The sequence below is a fragment of the Zootoca vivipara genome, chromosome 12 (genome assembly GCF_965207765.1).
Source record: "Zootoca vivipara chromosome 12, rZooViv2.hap1.1, whole genome shotgun sequence".
NCBI classification, from domain to species: Eukaryota; Metazoa; Chordata; class Lepidosauria; order Squamata; family Lacertidae; genus Zootoca; species Zootoca vivipara.
The window spans coordinates 31,956,857-31,980,024 of record NC_142595.1 but is presented as its reverse complement, the minus strand read 5'-3'; the positions used below and the strand labels follow the sequence as shown (position 1 = coordinate 31,980,024).

Sequence of the window (23,168 nt, the reverse complement as noted above, 5' to 3'; positions counted from 1 at the left end):
GCTCTCTGAGAGTGTTCACCATGATAGTTTAATTCCTGAATGAGAGAAATGTGGGCTAGATGGTTATATAATCAGGTGGAAGTGGAGCTTGTAGGAAAACTGAACTCAATGGCTTCTCATCAAATTTTGGGGGTATTTCAAGTGGGATGCTTCAGGGCTTTGTTTTGAAGCTGTTGCTCCTCAAAATGTTTATTGATGGCTGAAACAAAGGGGTGGAGAAAACCCACCTTCATTGAGTCTCAAAGATGGTCAAGAACCATACAGGAGCCTCCCACTTGCATTTGTTTGCAATGTACCCAAACACACAGCTCAAACATTTCTTGTACGGGTTCTGAAACAGGGAGTGGAAGTGGAACTATGTTCCAACTGGAACTATGAAGCAATTTGGAAGGCCTTTCTCCAACAGAGTGGAGCATGTTTATGACAGCACCCTAATCTGCTGCTATGAGACAAGTGGCTCAGTTCGGCTCATGATCCAAGCTTCTCAAGTCCTTATACATTTGCTTTTGTTGGGTTCCCCCCCCTTTTCTGCTTTTTTGGGTTTTATGAACAAGAATAATGTTATACAAATAAGTATACCAAGTTTTCGCATGTCATTTGTATATCACAAAAATAGTATAACAAATGTGGAAAGGGTATCTACAACATATTTTTCATTATTAGTGGTCAGTGTATAAATTCTTGGTTCATGAATTGATTTAAACAATTAGGAAGAAAAAGGGGGAAGATTGGGGTGGTGTGGTTTTGCTTCTATTCTTCTACTTGGTATGTGTGTGGGGTTTTGTGTCAGCTTTACTTATCTGGGTTCTCTTACTATTCACTTGTTGTATTTCCTTGATGGTGAGAGAGGTTGGGGGTGGCTTAGGGTGTGGTTGGTTGTCTTTGGTTTGTCCTTATGCATGATCTGAATTTTCACAGGGTGTTGAATGTGATGGATTACAGGACCGCTTTCTCTTATGTAACTATGATGTCTAACTCTTGAACAACACCAATGCATTTTATTTCAGCTGACCTATGGATCATTTCTGCCACTAAAAGGTGTCAAAAAGCTATTCCCATTTTTGTATCAGATGGTCCCAAATGAAGCCCACCAGCACACAGGGATTGTGCAATTACTTCAGCATTTTGGGTGGACATGGGTTGGGCTTTGGGCTGTGGATGATGACAAAGGGGACAGGTTTTTACAGACAATGGTGCCAATGCTTTCTCAGAATGGCATCTGTTACGCCTACATAGTAAGAATACCAAAATGGAATTATGTGGATGAGATGATAGACTTTGCTTTACAGCATTTAGGAACCTATGCAATGGTCTTTGAAAAAAACCCAACTGTGTTCTTTATTTATGGAGAACCTCCATGCTTTCAGGTTTTGAGAATGTTGCTCTTAGTAGCACCCATACTAGGATTTCCACCCCTGGGGAAAGTATGGATTGTTACATCCCACTGGGATTTTGCATCACTGTCTATACAGAAGAATTGGGAGATACAAACATTTCATGGTTCCATATCCCTCACAGTTCACTCAAATCAGCCATTAGGATTCCAAAGGTTCATTCAGATGCTGAGCCCTTTTTGGTCCAAAAGAGATGGTTTTATCCAGGAGTTCTGGAAACAGGCATTCAGCTGTTTATTTAAAATGCCTCATGAATCAGAGGAGGGAAAGGAAAATGAAACCTGCACTGGCAAAGAGAAGCTGGAGAGCCTTCCTGGAATTCTGTTTGAAATGGACATGATTGGCCACAGCTACAATGTCTACAATGCTGTCTATGCTGTGGCACATGCTTTGCAGGCCATATACAAATCCAACTCCAAATACAGAGGACTGGAAGAAAGGGGCAGACTGACATTTCCAAATGTGCAGTCATGGCAGGTAATAACAAATCAATACTTTTATCATAAAGCAGACTTGTGTTTGAGACAGAGGCTTAAAAATGACTATAAATGCACAATTCAACCCCTCTAGTTTGTGGAATTCTTTTTCTTTGGAAAAACACTGTCAGTCACAGTGGGCAGGTGGGCAGCCTCCACCAGGATAAGGACCTTAGCATGTGGCATATTGCCAGTAAGGTCAGCTGATTTCTGGCTCAATCAGGCTAAGCCAGTGTTAAGTCCCCAGCCCCAGCTCAGCTAAAGACACACTATCACAACTTGTTCATGGGGTCTCAGCTGACTGAGAAGCCTATTTAAGTCCAAAGGTGGGGCATGTTGGGGACAGTAGGGAGATAGAACCAGAAAGTGGGGACTTAGGCAGGATCCTAAGATGACTCAGCTCTGTCACATGACCTGGGAATTCAGCATAAAACACAGTTTGAAAGGCTTGTTTTCCCTCCCTACCATGCTATACTTTGGCCACCTCATGAGAAGAGAAGATTCCCTGGAAAAGACCCTGGTGTTGGGAAAGATTGAAGGCACTAGGAGAAGGGGAGGACAGAGGACGAGATGGTTGGACAGTGTTCTCGAAGCTACGAACATGAGTTTGACCAAACTGCGGGAGGCAGTGCAAGACAGGAGTGCCTGGCGTGCTCTGATTCATGGGGTCACGAAGAGTCCCGTGACTAAACAACAACCATGCTTAGGTAGTAGCACCAGTGCCACTACTAGTGTAAATTAGGCTGGTGTAACTTTATAGCAGCTTAATTTATACTAGCTTGCTTTATGTCCATATCTTGTGGATATAATTGCTCTCAGATTGGACACCTACATAGATCAGCTTGCAGAGATGACATCTATAAGGAGGTTTTGGGGAAGCTCACTGAAATAATTTTAGGACTATGTTGTCTCTATTCATTTTCTCTTTCAATCTAGGTCCATTATTTCCTAAGCTGCATCGTATTCAATAATAGTGCTGGAGACAATGTGTGCTTTGATGAAAATGGAGAATTGGTTGCAAGTTTTGATGTTACAAACTGGGTGATGTTCCCCAATGGTTCTGTGGTAAGAGTAAAAATGGGGAAATTGGACCCTCAGGCTCCTCCAGGCAAAGAGTTAACCATTCATGATGACCAGATTGTGTGGCATCCAAGCTTTAATCAGGTGAGACATAACAGAGAGAGAAGTTTGGGTCATTCTTCGCTTTTTAGCTGCTAGATTATGCAGGCTAACAATATTTCATATATACATTTTACTATATATTTCTTGTAGTATAAACATTTTGTATGCATATTTGTATGCTATTTCAACTAATATACACATTTATGTACATTTTCTGTACTCTATATTGTTGTGCACTTTAACAGTTGTGTGGCGATACCCCGATGCCTCCCCGAGAAATAAAAACACTAGACACATTGCATAAGGTTAATGGGCATAGAAGGCCACAACTTTATTGATTACGGATGTAGAGGGGTATTGGCCTAGGCATTGGATCTAACCGACTATATCCGACTCCAGCCCGCTCTGCTGGCAGTCTGTGAAAGGTTAACCACCGTTGGATGAGTCCTGCGATGCACATCAACTAGGAGCTCATCCTGGGGCCACCGCTAGGGGCGTGCCCTCTGGCCCTCACCTACCACGGCTTCGGACTTGGCAACGCCCCCGGACTCCTTAAGGGAGTACCTTTCCGCATTTTGGGGGAGGTGATGGCCGCAACCTCCCCCCCACACCTGTACCTTCACGAGATAATCCAATGCCTACCGCCAAAACCCAAGTTGTGACGAGTAGCTACGAGGTAGGCGAAAACCACAAGGCCTGAGCCAATTTGCCAAGTGGGAAAAACTCCTACCAGGCCCCAATAGGCGACCAACCGTAGTCCATAGCACTGTCACGAAGAAACCCTGCCTACGTGGGGGAGGTGGGTGGGAGAAACGCAGTTGTTGAATCCAGAAGAAGCAAGGCAGAGTCCCTGCCGCGCTCTTGTTCAAATAGGCGAGCCACGCCCCCCAGAGCGACCTAATTGGCTGTGCTAGGGGCGTGCCCGGCAGGGAGATGACCAATGGGCTGGGGGGGGGGAATGCTAACCATTCCCCCCCCCCACGTGAAGGCCTCGTGGCGCCCACAACATCTCCTCCCCCCGAGGTGGGGAAGAGACTTTGTGTGGCGATACCCCGATGCCTCCCCGAGAAATAAAAACACTAGACACATTGCATAAGGTTAATGGGCATAGAAGGCCACAACTTTATTGATTACGGATGTAGAGGGGTATTGGCCTAGGCATTGGATCTAACCGACTATATCCGACTCCAGCCCGCTCTGCTGGCAGTCTGTGAAAGGTTAACCACCGTTGGATGAGTCCTGCGATGCACATCAACTAGGAGCTCATCCTGGGGCCACCGCTAGGGGCGTGCCCTCTGGCCCTCACCTACCACGGCTTCGGACTTGGCAACGCCCCCGGACTCCTTAAGGGAGTACCTTTCCGCATTTTGGGGGAGGTGATGGCCGCAACCTCCCCCCCACACCTGTACCTTCACGAGATAATCCAATGCCTACCGCCAATCGAGCCCAAAGGGCTCGCCGCCAATACCCCCACAACCGCAACCAATACCTAATAGCAAAAGGAATGTCAGCAAGCCAAACACCATTTCCCTCATTTGAGAGGTGTATGCCATCAACACGGTACAGGGACGCCTTGCAAAAGGAATGTCAGCAAGCCAAACACCATTTCCCTCATTTGCGAGGTGAATGCCATCAACACGGTACAGGAACGCCTTGCAGTCATATGACTCCAGCCTGCTGCGCTGGCAGTCTGTGAAGGATTAACCACCGTTTTGTGAGTCCTTCAACTAGGACTCACCCTGGGGCCTCTCAGAATCCTATGGCTGGGCACAAGATAGTTTGTCCATTCAAAGCTGAAACCTTTCTGGTCACTTTGTCCATTTGAAGCTGAAACCTTTCTGGCCACTGCCAGAACCAAGAATTTCCTTCATTTATCAATAGCAGCAGGGGTGTGAAAGTCGCACAAAATGCGTCTCTTCAGCAGTGAAGACCAAAGATAGTTCAAGATTTGGAAAGGCAGTCCCCAGCTGACAAAGTCTTTAAAATCTTCGGTGCAAATCAACGCCTTTACAGTAAGCCAAATCATTTCCACCGGGCTGCACCTCAAGAAAACAGGGGGATTTTGTGAGGCGGCCCTGGCGGCCTTGGCCTACACAGCTGGCAGGAGTCTGTCCCAGCACTTCCATCTCCTTGTAAAGCAGGAAACTTTGACCCGTGGAGGTAGCCCCAAATTGGGACCCAGTCTCCAATCAAGGGCGCGCGCCTGGGCATGGTACTGTGATCAACCATCCAGATATTCACTGTATTATCTCCTGAGAACAAAGCAAAAGAATGTAAGTGATTTGCCGAACTCAGTTGCTTAGTCACATTGTGCAGCGGAGGTAACCCTTGTAAGCTTGGACTTCCATTGACCCAAATCTTTTATTCTCTCCAATGAGAGGCCCATGTGTACCACTGCTGTAGCAGACCGAATTCGGAAGGAATGTGCAGTACCACACAGGGACTCTTCCCTCTCCTGTCCATTTTTGATTGACGAATGTGAAGCAATAGTTATGTATCGGATAGAATTAGGTCGGATAACCAAGTGCCCTTGACAGACTGGTCGGGGGCAGGGAGCTCGCACACCCATCCTGATGGATGATGAAGGGGCCAGGCGTGGGTGTCCTTAACTGAAGGAATCGCCTGGTGTCCTTTACCGATTCTTATTCAATTTTTAAGCTATGAGAGGAATAGCGGCTGTCAGGCTAGTAAAAGACTTAACCACACATCCAGGTAACACAGTCAGGCAAGGTATTAAAGCACCTGATCTGTGGCGGGAGGGCTGACTGTGCCTGATATCCCCAGATTTGCCCCATAGGCCATAAAATCTGAAAGCCAAAGGCTTTGAACCGAAAGTCAATGAAATCAGCCATAAGAGTGGACAGAGCCAATATGTCGCTTCTCCCACAGCCCATCGAGGCTAGGCATCGCGATGCCGTTAGTAATTCCAGAAATAAATGTGCTGGTAAGTCGAGGAGAAACTTAAGGTGAAGCTGCACAATTGCGCAGAGTGGGAGTGACATCATCTTGGACCGCTTTGCAAGGGTACCGATGACAGCTCGATTATCCATCCCAAAGAAACATGGCGATCTCTGAAGTCCTCCATCCAGGGTGAACTGGAACTATAATGAAAGAAACTTCCAAAGGTTAAATAGCATGCAATAGTAACCAGGCAAGCCAAAAGGCCATAAAGTCCGACACCAATGATTTTGGACCTAAGTCCATCACATCCGCCCAGGCCCTCTTATAAGATGCCACTACTCCCTCAGCCCGTTGAGGTATGTCAACGCAATGCCATTAGTAACCCCGGGGAAAAATTCTGAGAAGTTGATGAGAAACTTAAGGCAAAGCTGCACGAATGCACAGAGCGGAGCGACATCCTCTTGGAATTCGACGCCTGCTCTGCAAGGACACCTACGACAGCTCGACTATCAATCCAAAGACAAACACAGAGTTCTCTGAAGTCCTTCCACCAAGGTGAAGAGCCACTACAATGAGAAGAAACTTGGAAAGGTTAAATTGTATGTAACCGCCAACTTCATGCACCACTGGTGTCCATGAAGGAGCCCTGACTGAATCTGATAATGTGGAAAGAATTACCAATTGTCCTGCCAGAGAGATATCCCCTTGTAAAGATCCAAGAAGTTCAGTCAGGAGTACACCCATATGAAGAGGAATGAAGTCCAGCGGTTTACCCAGCCAGAAGCGCCCCGAATGGCCGGCCTGGCTTGCGAAGTTCAAGAGCCCCCAGAGACTGAAACCACCATATGCGTGCTAGGGGAAGTGAAGAACTCTGGAAGAGGGGAGTTTTGGATCTCGAAAGATCCAACAGCATAAACCCTCATATTGTGCTAATATATGCTGGGATTCCCAACCAAAAGTGAATGAGCTCTGAACTGGAATCCTGGCCTCAAAGACCTCTAATTTTATATTTAAGTAAGGCTGTTAGTGGTACACAAACCATGCCATCCTTAGCCCAAGGCTAAGCAGCCCAGCAAAATCATTCTCAAAATAACCTACAGGGCCCAGGACAAAGCGATAGAAAGCACGGATTGTAATATATGCTTTATTGTTGTTTTAATTATTATTATTATTAATATGTATTATTGCAATAGAAACATTAATCCAATTATATTCGATACTAACAAAAGATATTTGAGATTGTAAATATCTGCCCGGTGCTTATTGTTATTATTATTAAATATTAATTATTATTATTGGTGTACTTATTTCTTATTTAAAGCACTGTTTCATACTGCCATCAATGAGATTTGCAATGGGCAGAATGTACGCAGGCAATTAACGGGGAGGGAGTGGGTTAATCAGCAACCAAGCATAGAAACAGCCTGACATGTCCCTGTGGTTCTAATCGAATAAATAAGATTGCAAACCAATATTGCTCTTGCCAAAAAAAAAAAAAAACAGTCACCAAACAATATGCCCCCAAGTATTGATAATATCTATGCTGATGACCAGCCAATGCCCCAATATTGTCTGCATCGCCTAGCAAGCAGGACCCCACAGGAAGTGGGGTTTATTCTCAATAATGTGACTCAATATTATGCACACTGACTGGATTGACAATACTTATTTATTTATTTATTTTAATTAAGAATGCTGAAGTTTGTTTGGCGTGGGCTTGGACACACCTGGACTAGACACCATTTAAAGCAGTCTACTGTGCATCCCGGACTCTCACAGGGGACAAATCTGAATTCAATAACCAAAATTTTTAAGGATGTGGAATCTTTTAAAGGTGTGGGAAAAGTAGGAATATGGTAGGGTGCCCCTAATTCCATCAGAAAATTGTTGAAGGTTATGGCGTTATGCAACCTCCAAGCTACATCTGCTTCATAGAATCTGAGTTTTTGTTGTTGTTGCCCAGAGTGGCTGGGGGAACCCGGCCAGATGGGCGGGGTATAAATAATAAATTATTATTATTATTGTTGTTGTTGTTGTTGTTGTTTTTTGTTTTTGTTTGTTTGTTTGTTTGTTTTCCTCCCCTGGTGGTCATCTAGTCCAGCCCCCCGTATTGCAAGAGTATGCAGCTTCCAATATGGGAATTGAACCTGCAAACTTGGCGTTAACAACACTACTATCCTACCAACCTAGAAACAGTACCTCAGAGTTTGACTTGACCTTAGAGTTCGAGGGACCCTAGAGGTCATCCAGCCCATCCCCCTGTAATGCAAGAATATGCAGCCTTCCCCATATGGGGACGGAACCTGCGACCCTGGTTTTGTTTTGTGTGTTGTTGTTTTTTTTTTTGTGTGTGTGTGTGTGTGTGTGTTTTGTTTCTTTTTCTCTCTTTTTTTTTTCTTTTTTATATCACTACTATCCTGCCAACCCAGAAACAATAACTCCACCTCAGGATGAGAACCAGAATCATACTCTATCGGCAAGGCGACAGCAGGAGCCCCCATTAGCTAAAATGGTGCCAATGAACTGATTGGCGGCCCCTGGGGATGCCCTATTTATTTATTTATTATATTATTACTTTCCAAAAAGGACACTATAAATCAAACCACCCTAAAGTACATTTATGCTGGGACAGTGAGTTGAATAGACTGTAGCCTTGGAAGGGTCTGTGGGTCATCCAGTCCAACCCCCTGCAATGCATGAATATGCAGCTGTCCCACATGGGGATCAGTGTGCAACCTTGCCGTTTTAAGGCACCGTGCTCCAATCAACAGAGCTATTACAAAGGGAATCTAGTACAGTATAGCGTATACTGGCCAGAAGCAGGCTTCTTCTTCTTTTAGTGTGATGCCCACAGAGATGTAGGAAATAGAAGCAAGCAAACCGCAGCATAAAAGGAAAAGCCACTACCAGTTAAATTAACTCAAAATGTAAAAGATCCTAAGCAGTCGTAATACTGGGATTTCCTTATGATGAAATTTACCCTAAAAGAAGTAAGGATACTGGGCTAAATGTGTGGTAGCATGACGAGAGGTACTGATTTTATTATTATTATTAATTTATTTACTTATTTATTATTACTGGGCTAAATGTGTGGTAACATGAAGAGAGGTCCTGATTTTATTATCATTCATTATTATTTAATTATTATTTTATTGTATTTTTATTCTGAAAGAGAATTTTGTATGCAGATGTAATAATAGCTAGCAGATGCCAAATTCAAATAATCAATCCACAGCTTAAAGAGGCTAAGGCAGCAAGTACTGTTTCTTAAACAATTGAGAATACAATACTGAAATAAAACGGGGGGGGGGGGAGGACTTGCAACAGGAAGCATGTAACAAAATGTTAAAAGAACAGGTAAGCGTTTTATAGTAGCAAGCAACGTCCCACTTAAAGCCGGGCCAGATAATTCAGAGCAGCTATACTGTGTAACAAAACTGCTATGGGCCTGATAAAACTTCCCCGCAGCTAAACTATGTAACAACTGCTGCTATTGGCAAAGTAAACTGCAGAGCAGCAAACATATCAAAAGGCCAGGCGAACTGGTCAGCTAGGCGATCAGGAAACAATGTAAGCAGGCTGACTGGAAACTGCTGGGCAATTAAGCAGTACTTAAGCAGTAATTACTGGATCCGACCCAAGACTGCACGGCGATCAGGGAAACAAAGAAACTGGGATTAAGGTGATTTTGCTGATAGGTAGAAACTGCCAAGCCCTTAAGCAGCAGTTCAGCCGACTCTCTCATTTTTTATTTTATTTTCTACGCGACTTATTGGGAACCTTTGCGAAGCAAAAATCAACAAAGGGGACCCAGCAATCCTTCCCTGTCCCAGGGAATAGTCCGACACTGAGGGCAAAATTGGGAAAAAGGCTGGTAATATGGAAACATAACTATAGCAACTGCAGTAATTAAGGCCAATGGCTCAGTGAATGGAAGCAATCAAGGGGCAATTTACCCCGCAATATCTATATCAGCAGCTCACAGTTAAGGGTTTTAAAAGCAGACTCACTGTAGTTTGCGACCAGAAAAGGCAAGGAATTTTAACTTTTTGTAAACTTTGTGGCCACGTGTTCTATTAAAATGGCGATGCACACGTGCTTCATGGTCGTCTTGGCAACCCTCAGCAACTCGGCAAAGGGAAAAACATTCAGCAGTTCCCTCTAAGCCTTAAACACTGCAAATGTTAGCAAGCACAGGGAAAATAGCAACAGCGATTAGAACTAGCTATAAAAGGGGTCTAGGAGCAGCGAAAGGGTGGGGTGGGGTGGACGATTTAACCACGATAGCAACAAAGTAACCCTCGGCAACACTCCCAAAGCTACTGAAGCACGAAGCTGCTAATTAAACAAAAGGCAACTAAATAGGTTGTGCTGCTCTGGCTTCTTTTGCAAAATTAAAGCAGAGGTGAATTATGCACGTGTAGCAGCAACCCGATACAAACCAAACACGCACACATTAGTCAAGGGGATGTAGAGGGGTTCGCTTTTTGTCTTTTTTTTTTTTTAAAGGTAGCTCGCAAGGAGGGGTTTTTCCCAGCGGCAGAGAGAAATACAAAGGGCTAAATGAAAACACAAGACAGAGATGCAAATTTCCAGGCTGTCCCCACACACACACACCCCGCAAGCATACGATACCCTACAGCAGCTGCTCCTTGCTCTCACAAGATCCGTCAGGATGCCGAAGGAAAAAGGCATCAGCGACGATCCAGATCCGATGAGGGGAAACGCAGTTGTTGAATCCAGAAGAAGCAAGGCAGAGTCCCTGCCGCGCTCTTGTTCAAATAGGCGAGCCACGCCCCCCAGAGCGACCTAATTGGCTGTGCTAGGGGCGTGCCCGGCAGGGAGATGACCAATGGGCTGGGGGGGGAATGCTAACCATTCCCCCCCCACGTGAAGGCCTCGTGGCGCCCACAACATCTCCTCCCCCCGAGGTGGAGAAGAGACTTTATGCATTTTGGTGCACATTATTTGGTTATAGAACTTCACAAAATGTGGAGGAGGGCAAGTTTTGGCTGTGTTTCAGTTTATATATTGCAGGGTTCTAAACCACACACTGAGCCAACAGGGTGGACATGGGTAAATATTCAGAAAAGAAGGCTTCTCATGAGACATTCAGCCTGATGTGGAGAGCAACTAATGGCAAGAGCATGGAAGGGGGAGGTGGGCCAACTGGTTCATTCTACCAACGTAAGAGCTGAATGAATGATGAGCACTAATCCCAGTTGTATACTATTGCTGTATGTTCAGGTACTGCCCCTTTCCATGTGCAATGACAACTGCTATCCTGGCTACAGCAGAAAAAAGAAGGAGGGAGAGAAATTTTGCTGTTATGACTGTGCTCCATGCCCAGAAGGAATGATATCTGGCCAGAAGGGTAAGAGACAATTATGTAATGCGTTATCATTCATCTTTTGTAAATTTACCGTATTTGATTTGAGAGGTATGACCAAAGCACAAGAGCACTCCTCCTTCCAGTCATTTCCAGCAGCTGGTATTCAGAAGTATACTGTCTCCAACTGTAGGTAATTGATACTCCTAATCTTCATCAATTTCTCCAATTCACTTTTAAAGCCATCCAAATTGGGATTGGAAAGATCGTCTAGAAAAAGACTCCCAAACCAGTTAAGAGGGGTGTGGTGATCCCCTGGATCTTGTTATACTATTTGGAGTACCTCGGGAGTGTGATTGTTAAAAGCTTGGGTAACTGACAGAAAATACCACCTTGTTTTAGAACCAAAGTATTTAGCTGTGAAGGAAGTTGTGCATTAAGTTGTGTGTGGAGCTTGTTTAAGAACCAAAGTATTAAGCTGTAACATCTATGCAACTACTTTAAATTAAGGAACTGAAGTAAAATAATTCCAAATAAGCTGAGCATTTTCCATCTAGTCTAGAAACCTGTAATATATATCTGAATCGTAACAACTGAAGCGTAATCTCACCACTTCCACCGATTGTGGATAACCTCTGACTCCATATGACTCCTATAAATATACAGTATTTTTAACCACCACAGGTTATCTTTAGGATTTTGTATGAGGGAAATCTTAGATTCTTGGAGATTCTTGTTCTTATTGAACAAATAAGAAAGATTTATTTAACATAACAAAGTTGATAAAACAAAAGAGGCAATGTTTGTTTAGGAAAAAGTTAACCTATGAAGTTAACTAAATTTAATGGATGTTACAGGCTTCTTAATTATACATGTCAACCTATAGAAATATTTGAACCATTCTTTTTCCTTTTTCAGATATGGATGCCTGTATGAAGTGTCCAGAAGACCAACATCCAAACAAGGGCCAAACTAAATGCATTCACAAGGTTCTAACCTATCTGTCATACAAATTAGATTTAGGGGTCATCTTAGCAATCTTGACTATTGCTTTCTCATTGATCACAGCTTTAGTTCTTGGAATTTTTATGAAGCACAAGGAGACCCCAATAGTTAAAGCCAACAACCGTACCCTCACCTACATCCTCCTCATCTCCCTCCTCCTTTGCTTCCTCAGCTCCTTACTCTTTATTGGGAAGCCTGGAAATGTGATCTGCCTTCTCCGACAATCACTGTTTGCTTTCATTTTCTCTGTGGCCCTTTCCAGCATTTTGGCAAAAACCATCACCGTGGTTATGGCATTTATGGCAACCAAGCCAGGTTCAAAAATGAGAAAATGGATAGGGAAAAGATTGACCAATTCTATCGTCCTTTCCTGCTCCTTTCTTCAAGTTGCCATATGTGCTCTTTGGTTAAGTACTTCCCCTCCATTCCCAGACACAGACATGCACTCAGCAAAGGCAGAAATCATACTAGAATGCAATGAAGGTTCAGCTACCATGTTTTATTGTGTCTTGGGCTATATGGGTTTCCTGGCCATCATCAGCCTCATTGTGGCTTTCCTTGCTAGGAAGTTACCTGATAGTTTCAACGAGGCTAAATTCATCACTTTCAGCATGTTGGTGTTTTGTAGTGTTTGGCTGACTTTTGTTCCAACCTACTTGAGCACCAAAGGAAAATACATGGTGGCTGTGGAGATTTTCTCCATCTTATCATCCAGTGCTGGGTTACTGGCTTGCATCTTTTTCCCTAAATGCTACATCATTGTACTGAGGCCTGAACTGAATAACAGGGAGCAATTAATAAGGAAAATAAAATGAAAGCATATGTTCACATCTTCATTTTGCTCCTGAATATACATATATTTACTTTGCTGAATAAGTCCTCTGCCTTATATTATCACATTCTGGCCTTTTGGGTTGTATCTTTCCCTCTAAGTGCTACATCATTATGTTGGAGTCCAGCTGAAGAACTGAGAAAATGAATAGCATAATATATCTAGAGAAAACAAGCTATATGGATAACATTGTCATGAATGTTATTGTGACCACTTCTTCTTTCTGCTCCTATATACATTTTCATTGGAATTGGCAAGTATTGCATAGGTGCTTGGTTAAGCAAACATCCCTCAGAGAATTCTTGCAAGTAGAGCTGAGACAGACACATGTCACCCAATGTGCCTGTCCACCTTCATTCTACTAGCCCAGCCCCTCCACCCTCCAGGTGACCACTACCTGATTTCTGAGGAGAAATATCTAACTTTGGTGCCTAGTGTGCAGTTATTTAGCATCATCGGTGGTGAATCCCATTTCACTACTTGAGGTAAAAATGGGAAGTGCTGCCGGTTCTGCCATTCGGCCTGCTCTGTCAACTCCACTGCCAGCATCGGCACCTATTTCCTGTAAGATCTCACCAAAATGTCATGAGATATCTCACTCTCTGTGTGATCTTGGAAGATTTTGGAAAATATCGTGAGATCTCATCGGAAATTGGTGCCAATACTGGCTCTGCTTCCCTGTCAGTGGTGGTGGCAGAGGTGGAGTTTGGGCATCCACACCATGAGGTAAGGCAGAAGCAAGAAGCACCTACAGTGGTACGTCTACTTACGAATAACTCTACTTACGAATGTTTTTACTTACGAATGGAGCTCCGTCCGCCATCTTGGATGCGGTTTAGATAGGATTTTTTCTACTTACAAAAGTAGTAGGGTTGCGAATTTTTCGACTTACGACTTATGAATGCATTTCTATGGGATTCGACTTACAATTTTTTATGACTTATGAATGTTCATTCGGAACGCATTAAATTCGTAAGTAGAGGTACCACTGTATATCTTTTTAAAAAAATACTAATTTTTATTGGATTTTTTAAACATACAATATAACAAATACACCAACAAACACATACATAGAAAAAAGAAAAAAAACTTTAAAACATCAATTTTTCAAATCATTATCTTGTAGACTTCCCCTTCCCCCCTTTCTGATCTTCAATTTATAACCTTCTTTAGCAATATCCTTTATCATAATTTTCCAATCCTTAACTCAAGTTTTATTACATATATTATACTGCCCCCTCCCCCACCCCCTTCCCAAAGACCCCCCTGCCACCAAGGAATCCTCAGGTGTAGTAGAATGGAGGAGGAGGCAGTCCTTTTTCTCATTGAAGCCCGCCACCCACCCCACCCCTCATCCCAGCACCCCCGAGAAGCACCTATATCATCAGCTCCCAGTTGGCATGCAAGGATTCTGTCAATCTTCAGCTTATATAGTGTGTTTGTTTTAATGCTAAAATTGCACACCACTTTGGGTGCCTTGACAGAAAGGTGGTATATAAATCCAAAAAAATAAAAATAATAATACCATACATAATATACACTCTAGATGTGTGTCAGGGTGTATAAACAGTCTCCCAGTTCACTTCATCATTTTCAGTTCTGGGGTATGCTCTTGAAATGTTTAAGCTGTGATAAGTGGGTGAAGGCACTCACAATTAATTGTCTCAATTTTCTGGGTCAGCGCTGCATTCTGCACATCAATTATGGTATCAACAGAAGAGCAATACATGTTGGGCAGAACTCCTCCCTCCTACGTCCTCTAGAGTATGTCAGGAGTGGAAAAACTTAACATGTCCTCCAAACTTGCAAAGTGGAAAGGTTGCTGTTACCCCATAGATCATGAAAAGGAGATCAATTTAACACTCCACACCTTCGGGTCACCCTGCCCAGTCAAGAAAATCAAATTGCGATAGTACAGTACTGTATAGCCAAATATATTTTACTATGGCAAATTAATACTTGTTATAATATTAACAATAAATAGGAGAAACAATATTGGAAAGGGATCTGTTACAAAAAAATGGAGCCATAAATGTGATATAATTCCTCAAGCTCTCATTTTAAACTGGAACAGTCATACAATCATAGAATCATAGTGTTGAAAGGGAGCCAATGGTCATCCAGTCCAACCCCCCTGCAATGCAGGAATCTCAGCTAAAGCATCCATGACAGATGACCATCCAACCTCTGCATAAAAACCTCCAAGGAAGGAGAGTCCATTCACATTATGTGAAATAGGAATCAAGAGGGAACTTACTGAGCTATGTGCCACATATAATCTCTCAAAGAAGTAAAGCTGCAAAATTTAGAAAAAATAACTCCATAGCCAAAAATGATGCAACCTCAAAGGCCAACAACACATTTAATAATCATTCTTATCACTCAGAAAATTACTGCTTTCTATCCTCTGACCCACTGGAGATTCCAGAGCCTGTAAGCAAGATCAACAGCATTTGAAAAGAACTATAAAACCCTTGTGTTACTCAGAATTTGATCTAGGCATAGGCTGGGCTTTTGAAATAATAACATGTACATTCCATTCCTTTGAAATTCAGATTGATTACACTTTTGGTTTCTTGGCTCATGATGCATAAATATATCTGCATGTTGATTTCAAACACTCCTCTTTACACAATGAAATGAGGATATATAAGAAATGCAGTGTCTGGGGACACAGATGGATAAGATGATATTTCTAAACATACAACCAGGATCTCGGTGCACCGATTCCCTAACTAGACATGTAGTAAACCTGTTTAGCAACAATATCATTCACCATTCAAGGATGTAGCAAAACTACTAACAGCCACATACAAGGCTGCATTTGGAAGCATGGGATTCTATGTTTGGAGCAGGTGTTTTATCAGGCGGATAATGCTGGTGGTGCTGTTGCTGCTTGCAATGCTGTGCCATTCTGTATGTAAGACACATTCTATTAACTGCAGCATATTGGATGATCCTCTCCCTATTCCTCATGAATTTTACCAGCCAGGAGACCTTATCATTGGTGGCATTGTTTCTCAGGTTGTCTTCCTCTATAACCATCTCAGTTTCATGGAACAGCCTACACAGATCTTGATTAACGAACCCATGTAAGGCAATATTATTTATGTCTCACCCAATTTTTAATATGTGCAGGCCATTATCATTCAGGGATGCTGTTCTTTATTTACTTTCTAGTGTCACAAAAGTGGCTTGGGTGCCTGCAGATGAGCAACGATGAAGAACACACACACACACACGTTGTAATTTTATTAAACAGCTGTTACTCTTATTACAGATCTGTGCCAAAGAACTACCAGCATATACTGGCCTTAGCATTTGCTGTCAAAGAGATCAATGAGAATCCCCACATCTTATCAAATATATCTCTAGGATTCCACATCCTCAATAGTTACTACACTGCAAGAATGACATATAAAGCTACCCTGAACCTTCACTCCACACAACATAGGTTTGTTCCCAACTTCATTTGTGACAATCAGAACAATTTGATAGCTCTCATTGGAGGGTGCATCTCTGAAATCTCTGCCAATATTGCCATCGTTTCAGCAACCCGAAAGACTCCACAGGTAAGCTGGGGGGATATGGAGATTTCACCTCTCTGGTACAGAATCTTTATTTCAGGAAATGGGTGGGTTCAAAGAAGGGTAATGAATCTGAAATGGATAATAAGCCATTTAAGGGAAGTTTGAAAGAACTTTGTAGCTTTAGTGTGCACCAGAAGAGGCTATGTGGAGAGACTGGCACTTCTCACATACCTCCATGACTGTTGTATGAAAGAGGGCAAAAACTTGGTCTATGCTGCCAGGCAGAAGTACGAGATTAGACGGAGCAATTTTTCTACTTGATAAGATACTGGACAAGCATTACCTACACCCCATGAGCAGTGCTGACCCAACTTACTGCACATGCCTCCAAGAAGCTGATCCAAGACTTCCCCAAGATTGTGGTGAAGTCTTGGGAGATTTTAGTAGATATTAAAATTCCTTCTGAGAGTTGACCAGCCAATATTTGGTGAGTGTAAGTAGTCTCCCTAAGTAGCACAGCCCCAGTCTTTGAACAGTTGCATCCAGCCTAGTCAGTTGTCAGCAGCAGTAGATTGTCTGGCCAGGCAGCTACGAGCCCTTCTTTCCTCTTCTGTTTGAAGCATGAGAGGGCAGATGAAACAAAAAGTCGGTAGGGAATGGGAAGTATGTGAAGAATATTTAAAAAATAATAATGTATTAAGAACTCCATTGGCAAATCTAGACTGAGCCTGATTAACTATCATGTGAAACGCCAAATAGGATAGAGACTATGAATAAAATAAGGAAAAAGGTAGCCAAGACAAATAACTGTGCGGAAGTACCTAGTTAATATATAATGCAGCAAGTATAACTGGAGGTCAAAAGAAAGTAGAAACAATGTAAATAGTGGAAAGAGGAATGAGTTTATATAAGAATGGGTGTTTGAATTTGTATGTTTTGTGATTGTATCCATGTATGTATGTTTACTTTATTTCTGTCTTATTCTTTGCTGTTTTCCTTGATTGCTTTTTTGCAACTCTTCATTTTAATCATTTTAATCAATAAAGACTTTATTAATAAAAAAAATGAAGCATGGTGCCTTTTCAACTTCAGTCAGAAGAAAAGTTGATGGTCAGTGGCTCTGCCAGGTTGCTGCCAGTTTTGCTGTGAAGCATCAAACTTAACATCTTTAAATTCTTGATTTGCAGAGGATGATAGAACATATGACCCAAATAACTCCTGCACCTCTGTGATTCAATAATTAAGAATTATCTTGTCATCCTTAAAAAAATGTTTATGCATTTGATTTCAGCTCACTTATGGATCATTTTTGCCACTACAAGGTAAAAAATTTCTATTCCCATTTTTGTACCAGATGGTCCCAGATGAAACATACCAGCATATAGGAGTTGCACGGTTACTTCGGCATTTTGGATGGACATGGATTGGGCTTGTGGCTGTGGATGATGACAAAGGGGACAGGTTTTTACAGGCAATCGTGCCAATGCTTTCCCAGAATGGCATCTGTTATGCATTCATAGTAAGAATACCAAAATGGAATTATGTGGATGAGATGGTAGACTATGGTTTACAGCATTCAGTAAATTATGCAATTGTATTTGAGCAAAACCCCAGAGTATTTTTTATTTATGGAGAGCCTCCGTCCTTTCAGGTTTTGAGATTAATGCTGCTTGTAGCACCCTTAATGGAATATCCACCTCTGGGTAAAGTATGGATTATTACATCCCACTGGGATTTTGCATCACTGTCTGTTCAGAAAAATTGGGAAATACAGACTTTCCATGGTTCCATATCCTTTACAGTTCACACAAATCAGCTATTAGGATTCCAAAAGTTCATTCAGGTGTTAAAACCTTTCTGGGCCAAAGAAGATGGTTTTATAAAGGACTTCTGGGAACAGGCATTCACTTGTTCATTCAAAGCCTCTAAGGAGCAGGAGGAAGAGGAGAAGAAAACCTGTACTGGGGAGGAGACGTTGGAGAGCCTTCCTGGGATTCTGTTTGAAATGCCCATGACTGGCCACAGCTACAATGTCTACAATGCTGTCTATGCTGTGGCACATGCTTTGCATGCCATATGCAAATTGAACTCCAAACACAGAAGACTGGGAGATGGATGGACATTTCGGAACATTCAACTGTGGCAGGTAATTACACATCTATTCTTTTGTTTAAAAAGTAGCCTAGGTTTCGAACCAGAGGGAGAAGGAAGTGTAAGTTTGCATAAATCAGTTCCATTAAAACACATGCATAATTCTTTTGGGGTATAGTTAAGACTCTGGTGTTTTAAAACCAATGGCTATCCCTGGAATCACATGGATGGACATGGCAGACAGAAGGAGCAAATCATTACATCTATTGTTCAAATATGACATACCTTTCTGAAGCTCCCTGAAATAATTTCAAAACTAACTCCGTCTTTTGTTCCTCTTTTCACATAGGTCCATCATTTTCTTAAGAGCATCTTTTTGAATAACAGTGCTGGAGACATTGTGCGCTTTGACAGTAATCGAGAAATAGTTGCAGGTTTTGATGTTACAAACTGGTTGATGTTCCCCAATGGATCTGTTGTTAGAGTAAAAGTTGGAAGACTGGAACCTCAGGCTCCTTCTGGCAAAGAATTAACCATTCATGATGACCAAATTGAATGGCATCCAAGCTTTAATCAGGTGAAATATACTAACAAATACTTGAGTTTATACTGTAGTTCCTAAAAAACATCAGGTGGCTAATTTGCTGTAGTGGACAGCCTTCTCTATTCATGTTGAGTTCTGGAACATGCACAGAGCAGGCATGGCTGATGTAGGTAGACATTCATACAGATGGCTCCCACTGCATACATTTATCTCCCAAGCAGTGGGAAGAGTGATACAAAGTTGTGCCAAATGCTTTGTCCTCATTCCCATCTCACATGATTCAAATCAGATGGTAGTTGACTGATGAATGAGGAAAGCTAATCACTTATTGCTCACCTTCCATTTATGATTCCACTTAGGTGCTGCCTGTTTCTGTGTGCAATGACAACTGTTGCCCTGGCTATAGCAGGAAAAAGAAAGAGGGAGAGAAATTTTGTTGCTATGATTGTGTGCAGTGTCCAGAAGGGATGATCTCTGTCAAGAAGGGTAAGAGGCACAATGTATAGTAGTGATACCAAAACATTTTCATAACATAACACAATGGTTATATTTGGAGAATGCATATGCCCTGAATATTTTTTAAAGTAGTTTGAAAAACAAATTTTATAAGTTGAAAGGGAGTATATAAATGTAATAATACATTTAAAAACATATTGTTGTTGCAACCCATAGGATCAAATATTGGATGAGTGTGTCCAGATGATGTGAACAGCTTGCTCACTTTGGATGTGTCCTTCCTAGCTGATGAAGGACAATTAGACAGAGGGTTGACTAGATGGATCTCAGGTTGGGTGAACATGTCTCTGTGTGATGGAGTTGTTCCAATTGGCCTTAAACCGGTGGTGGTGCATCCACTTCTTTAGAAACCCACCTTAGACCCTATAATGACTACTTTCTGGACATGAATATGGTCATCTTGGGAAGATGGTGAAGAGGGTGTGGTGGGGCAGATGGAGGAGTACCTCCTAAAGAGTACCACTAAAGAGTTATGTCCAGATAATAGCATGGTCCTTGTTCTATGGTGACCTTGTCCCCAGTGCTAAGGCCCATGAAGCTGCTAGGACTAGTTATTAGGAGTTTGGGCAAAGTGTCATCAGTATGCTAATGACACACAGCTGTATTTCTCCATAAAGTCTAATTCAGGAAAAGCTGTATATGATCTGGACTATTACTTTGGCAAAGTGATGACAGTCCATAAAGTGAGATTGAACCCTGGGAAGAACAAAGCACTGTATGTAGGTGATTCCCATATATGGGAGACTGAGCTATTCTGTTTTCTCCCGGTATGCCCTGCAGAGGACGTTAAGGTCCACAAATAATAACATACTGGAGATCCCGAGTCACAAGGTGGGAAGTCACCAGGACCAGGGCCTTCTCAGTACTCAGGAGACTAGGGCCCAGCGGGAGTTGTCATCTTTTTGTAGGGCCTGCAAGACGGAGCTGTTCTGCTTGGCCTTTGGACTGACTCAGTCTGACCCCGGTGTTACCCTCCCCATAGGCTTTATTCTACAGATATTTAAATGAGGTTGCACTTGTAGATTCCTAATTTTAAAATTAAATTTTAACATTGTATTTAATCTGCATTTTAATTGTTTTTTTTATGCTTGCTTTGATATTCTTGTTGTTAGCCGCCCTGAGCCAAGTCTTGACAAATAATAAGTTTGTCATTTACAGGTGCTCCTGGGTCCAACTCTGGTAGGTTGAAAATTTGCAGCTGATATTTCAATTATCAATATTCTTGGATAGTAATAATATGACCACAATGATTTATGGTCATGGTCACAATGATTTGAAACCACAGCCAGGTGGCGCTGTGGTTAAACCACTGAGCCTAGGGCTTGCTGATCAGAAGGTCGGCGGTTCGAATCCCTGTGACGGGGTGAGCTCCCGTTGCTTGGTCCCAGCTCCTGTCAACCTAGCAGTTCGAAAGCACGTCAAAATGCAAGTAGATAAATAGGAACCGCTACAGCGGGAAGGTAAACGGTGTTTCCATGTGCTGCTCTGGTTTGCCAGAAGTGGCTTTGTCATGCTGGCCACATGAGCTGGAAGCGGTACGCCGGCTCCCTCGGCCAATAATGCAAGATGAGCGCCGCAACCCCAGAGTCGGTCACGACTGGACCTAATGGTCAGGGGTCCCTTTACCTTTAACCTCTATGTCTAGCTATTTCAATGTGCTCTATGTGGGGCTAACAGAAGTAGATGCTACAGGTGTTGCAAAATGTTGAGACTACAGTGTTTATGGGGGCAGGCTGCCACCAACAAAAATATGCTTGTTTAAACTACAGATATGAGTTTTAACAAGCATATTGTTAAAACTACAAAGTACTGCAAGTGTTTAAAATGATGATTTATCCCACTATCTCCCATGACAACCTTGTCATCATGTGGAAATATGGAATACCTTTTTCCTAGAGTGATTCAAATGACTATAATAACACCATCGGAGAACTATTACTTGCTCTTACAACTGACTGCTTTGGAAAGAAATTGGTCAACTTCTTCAAACTTCACTTTTTTCAGATATGGATGCCTGTATCAAATATTCAGAAGACCAACATCCAAACAAGGACAAAACTCAATGCATTGCTAAAGTTCTAAGTTTCCTCTCTTACAAAGAAGATTTAGGGATCATCTTAGCAATCTTGACTATTGCTTTTTCCTTGATCACCATTTTAGTTCTTGGAATTTTTATGAAGCACAAAGAGACCCCAATAGTTAAAGCCAACAACCGGACCCTCACCTACATCCTCCTCATCTCCCTCCTCCTTTGCTTCCTCAGCTCCTTACTCTTTATTGGGAAGCCTGGAAATGTGATCTGCCTTCTCCGACAAACAGTGTTTGCTTTCATTTTCTCTGTGGCTCTTTCCAGCATTTTGGCAAAAACCATCATCGTGGTTATGGCATTTATGGCAACCAAGCCAGGTTCAAAAATGAGAAAATGGATAGGGAAAAGATTGACAAATTCTATCGTCCTTTCCTGCTCCTTTCTTCAAGTTGCCATATGTGCTCTTTGGTTAAGTACTTCCCCTCCATTCCCAGACACAGACATGCACTCAGCAAAGGCAGAAATCATACTAGAATGCAATGAAGGTTCAGCTACCATGTTTTATTGTGTCTTGGGCTATATGGGTTTCCTGGCCATCATCAGCCTCATTGTGGCTTTCCTTGCTAGGAAGTTACCTGACACTTTCAATGAAACCAAATTCATCACTTTCAGCATGTTGGTGTTTTGCAGTGTATGGTTATCCTTTGTTCCAACCTACCTGAGCACCAAAGGAAAATATATGGTGGCTGTGGAAATCTTCTCCATTTTGTCTTCCAGTTCTGGGTTACTGTGTTGCATTTTTTCTCCTAAATGTTATGTCATTATTTTGAGACCTGAGCTAAACAACAAGGAGCAATTAATAAGGAAAATAAAATGAAAGCATATATCTATGTCTTCATTCTGCTCCATATCTATCTATCATCTCTCTCTCTCTCTCTCTCTCTCTCTCTCTCTCTCTCTCTCTCTCTCTCTCTCTCTCTCTCTCTCATCTATCTATATCTATCTATCTATCTATCTATCTATCATCTATCTATCTATCTATCATCTATCTATCACCTGTATTTTCCTGTAAAGGTTATATTTATTATATCTTCATATTCTGTTTTTCTGGCTTTCATCATTCCCTCTTTATGCTACATCATTGTGCTGGACCTAGTTGAAGAACTGTGAGACTGAATTTATTATGCCCACTTCATTCTGCTCCTATGCTGATATGTAGAAATGGCAGGGATATATTGAGAAATTTCCCATAGGTGTATGTTCAAGTAAACATGTCTCAGAGAATTCTTGCAAGTAGAACTGAGAAACACACATTTCACCAAGTGTGTCTCTCCTCCCCAGATGATTGCTACTTGATTTTTTTTTAGAAAAAAATGTCTAAGAGTGCTATATGTGCAGA

At 42.2% G+C, this 23,168-nt stretch overlaps 2 protein-coding genes across 2 annotated transcripts; both read left to right on the top strand.

Annotated features, from left to right (window-relative positions):
* The first annotated feature begins 290 nt into the window (after positions 1 to 290).
* Positions 291 to 13,042, top strand: LOC148683945 (vomeronasal type-2 receptor 26-like). The gene is made up of 5 exons (XM_088655048.1): positions 291 to 328; positions 1,028 to 1,871; positions 2,807 to 3,034; positions 11,141 to 11,267; positions 12,141 to 13,042. The coding sequence occupies exons 1-5, from the start codon at positions 291 to 293 to the stop codon at positions 13,040 to 13,042; spliced, it is 2,139 nt and encodes a 712-aa protein (XP_088511174.1).
* Positions 13,043 to 13,644: 602 nt separating this feature from the next.
* LOC118077499 (vomeronasal type-2 receptor 26-like) lies at positions 13,645 to 22,646 on the top strand. Its single transcript, XM_088654678.1, has 7 exons — positions 13,645 to 13,785; positions 15,844 to 16,151; positions 16,340 to 16,631; positions 17,881 to 18,735; positions 19,030 to 19,257; positions 19,584 to 19,710; positions 21,745 to 22,646. Exons 1-7 carry the CDS (start codon positions 13,645 to 13,647, stop codon positions 22,644 to 22,646), a joined length of 2,853 nt encoding a protein of 950 aa, XP_088510804.1.
* Positions 22,647 to 23,168: the final 522 nt, after the last annotated feature.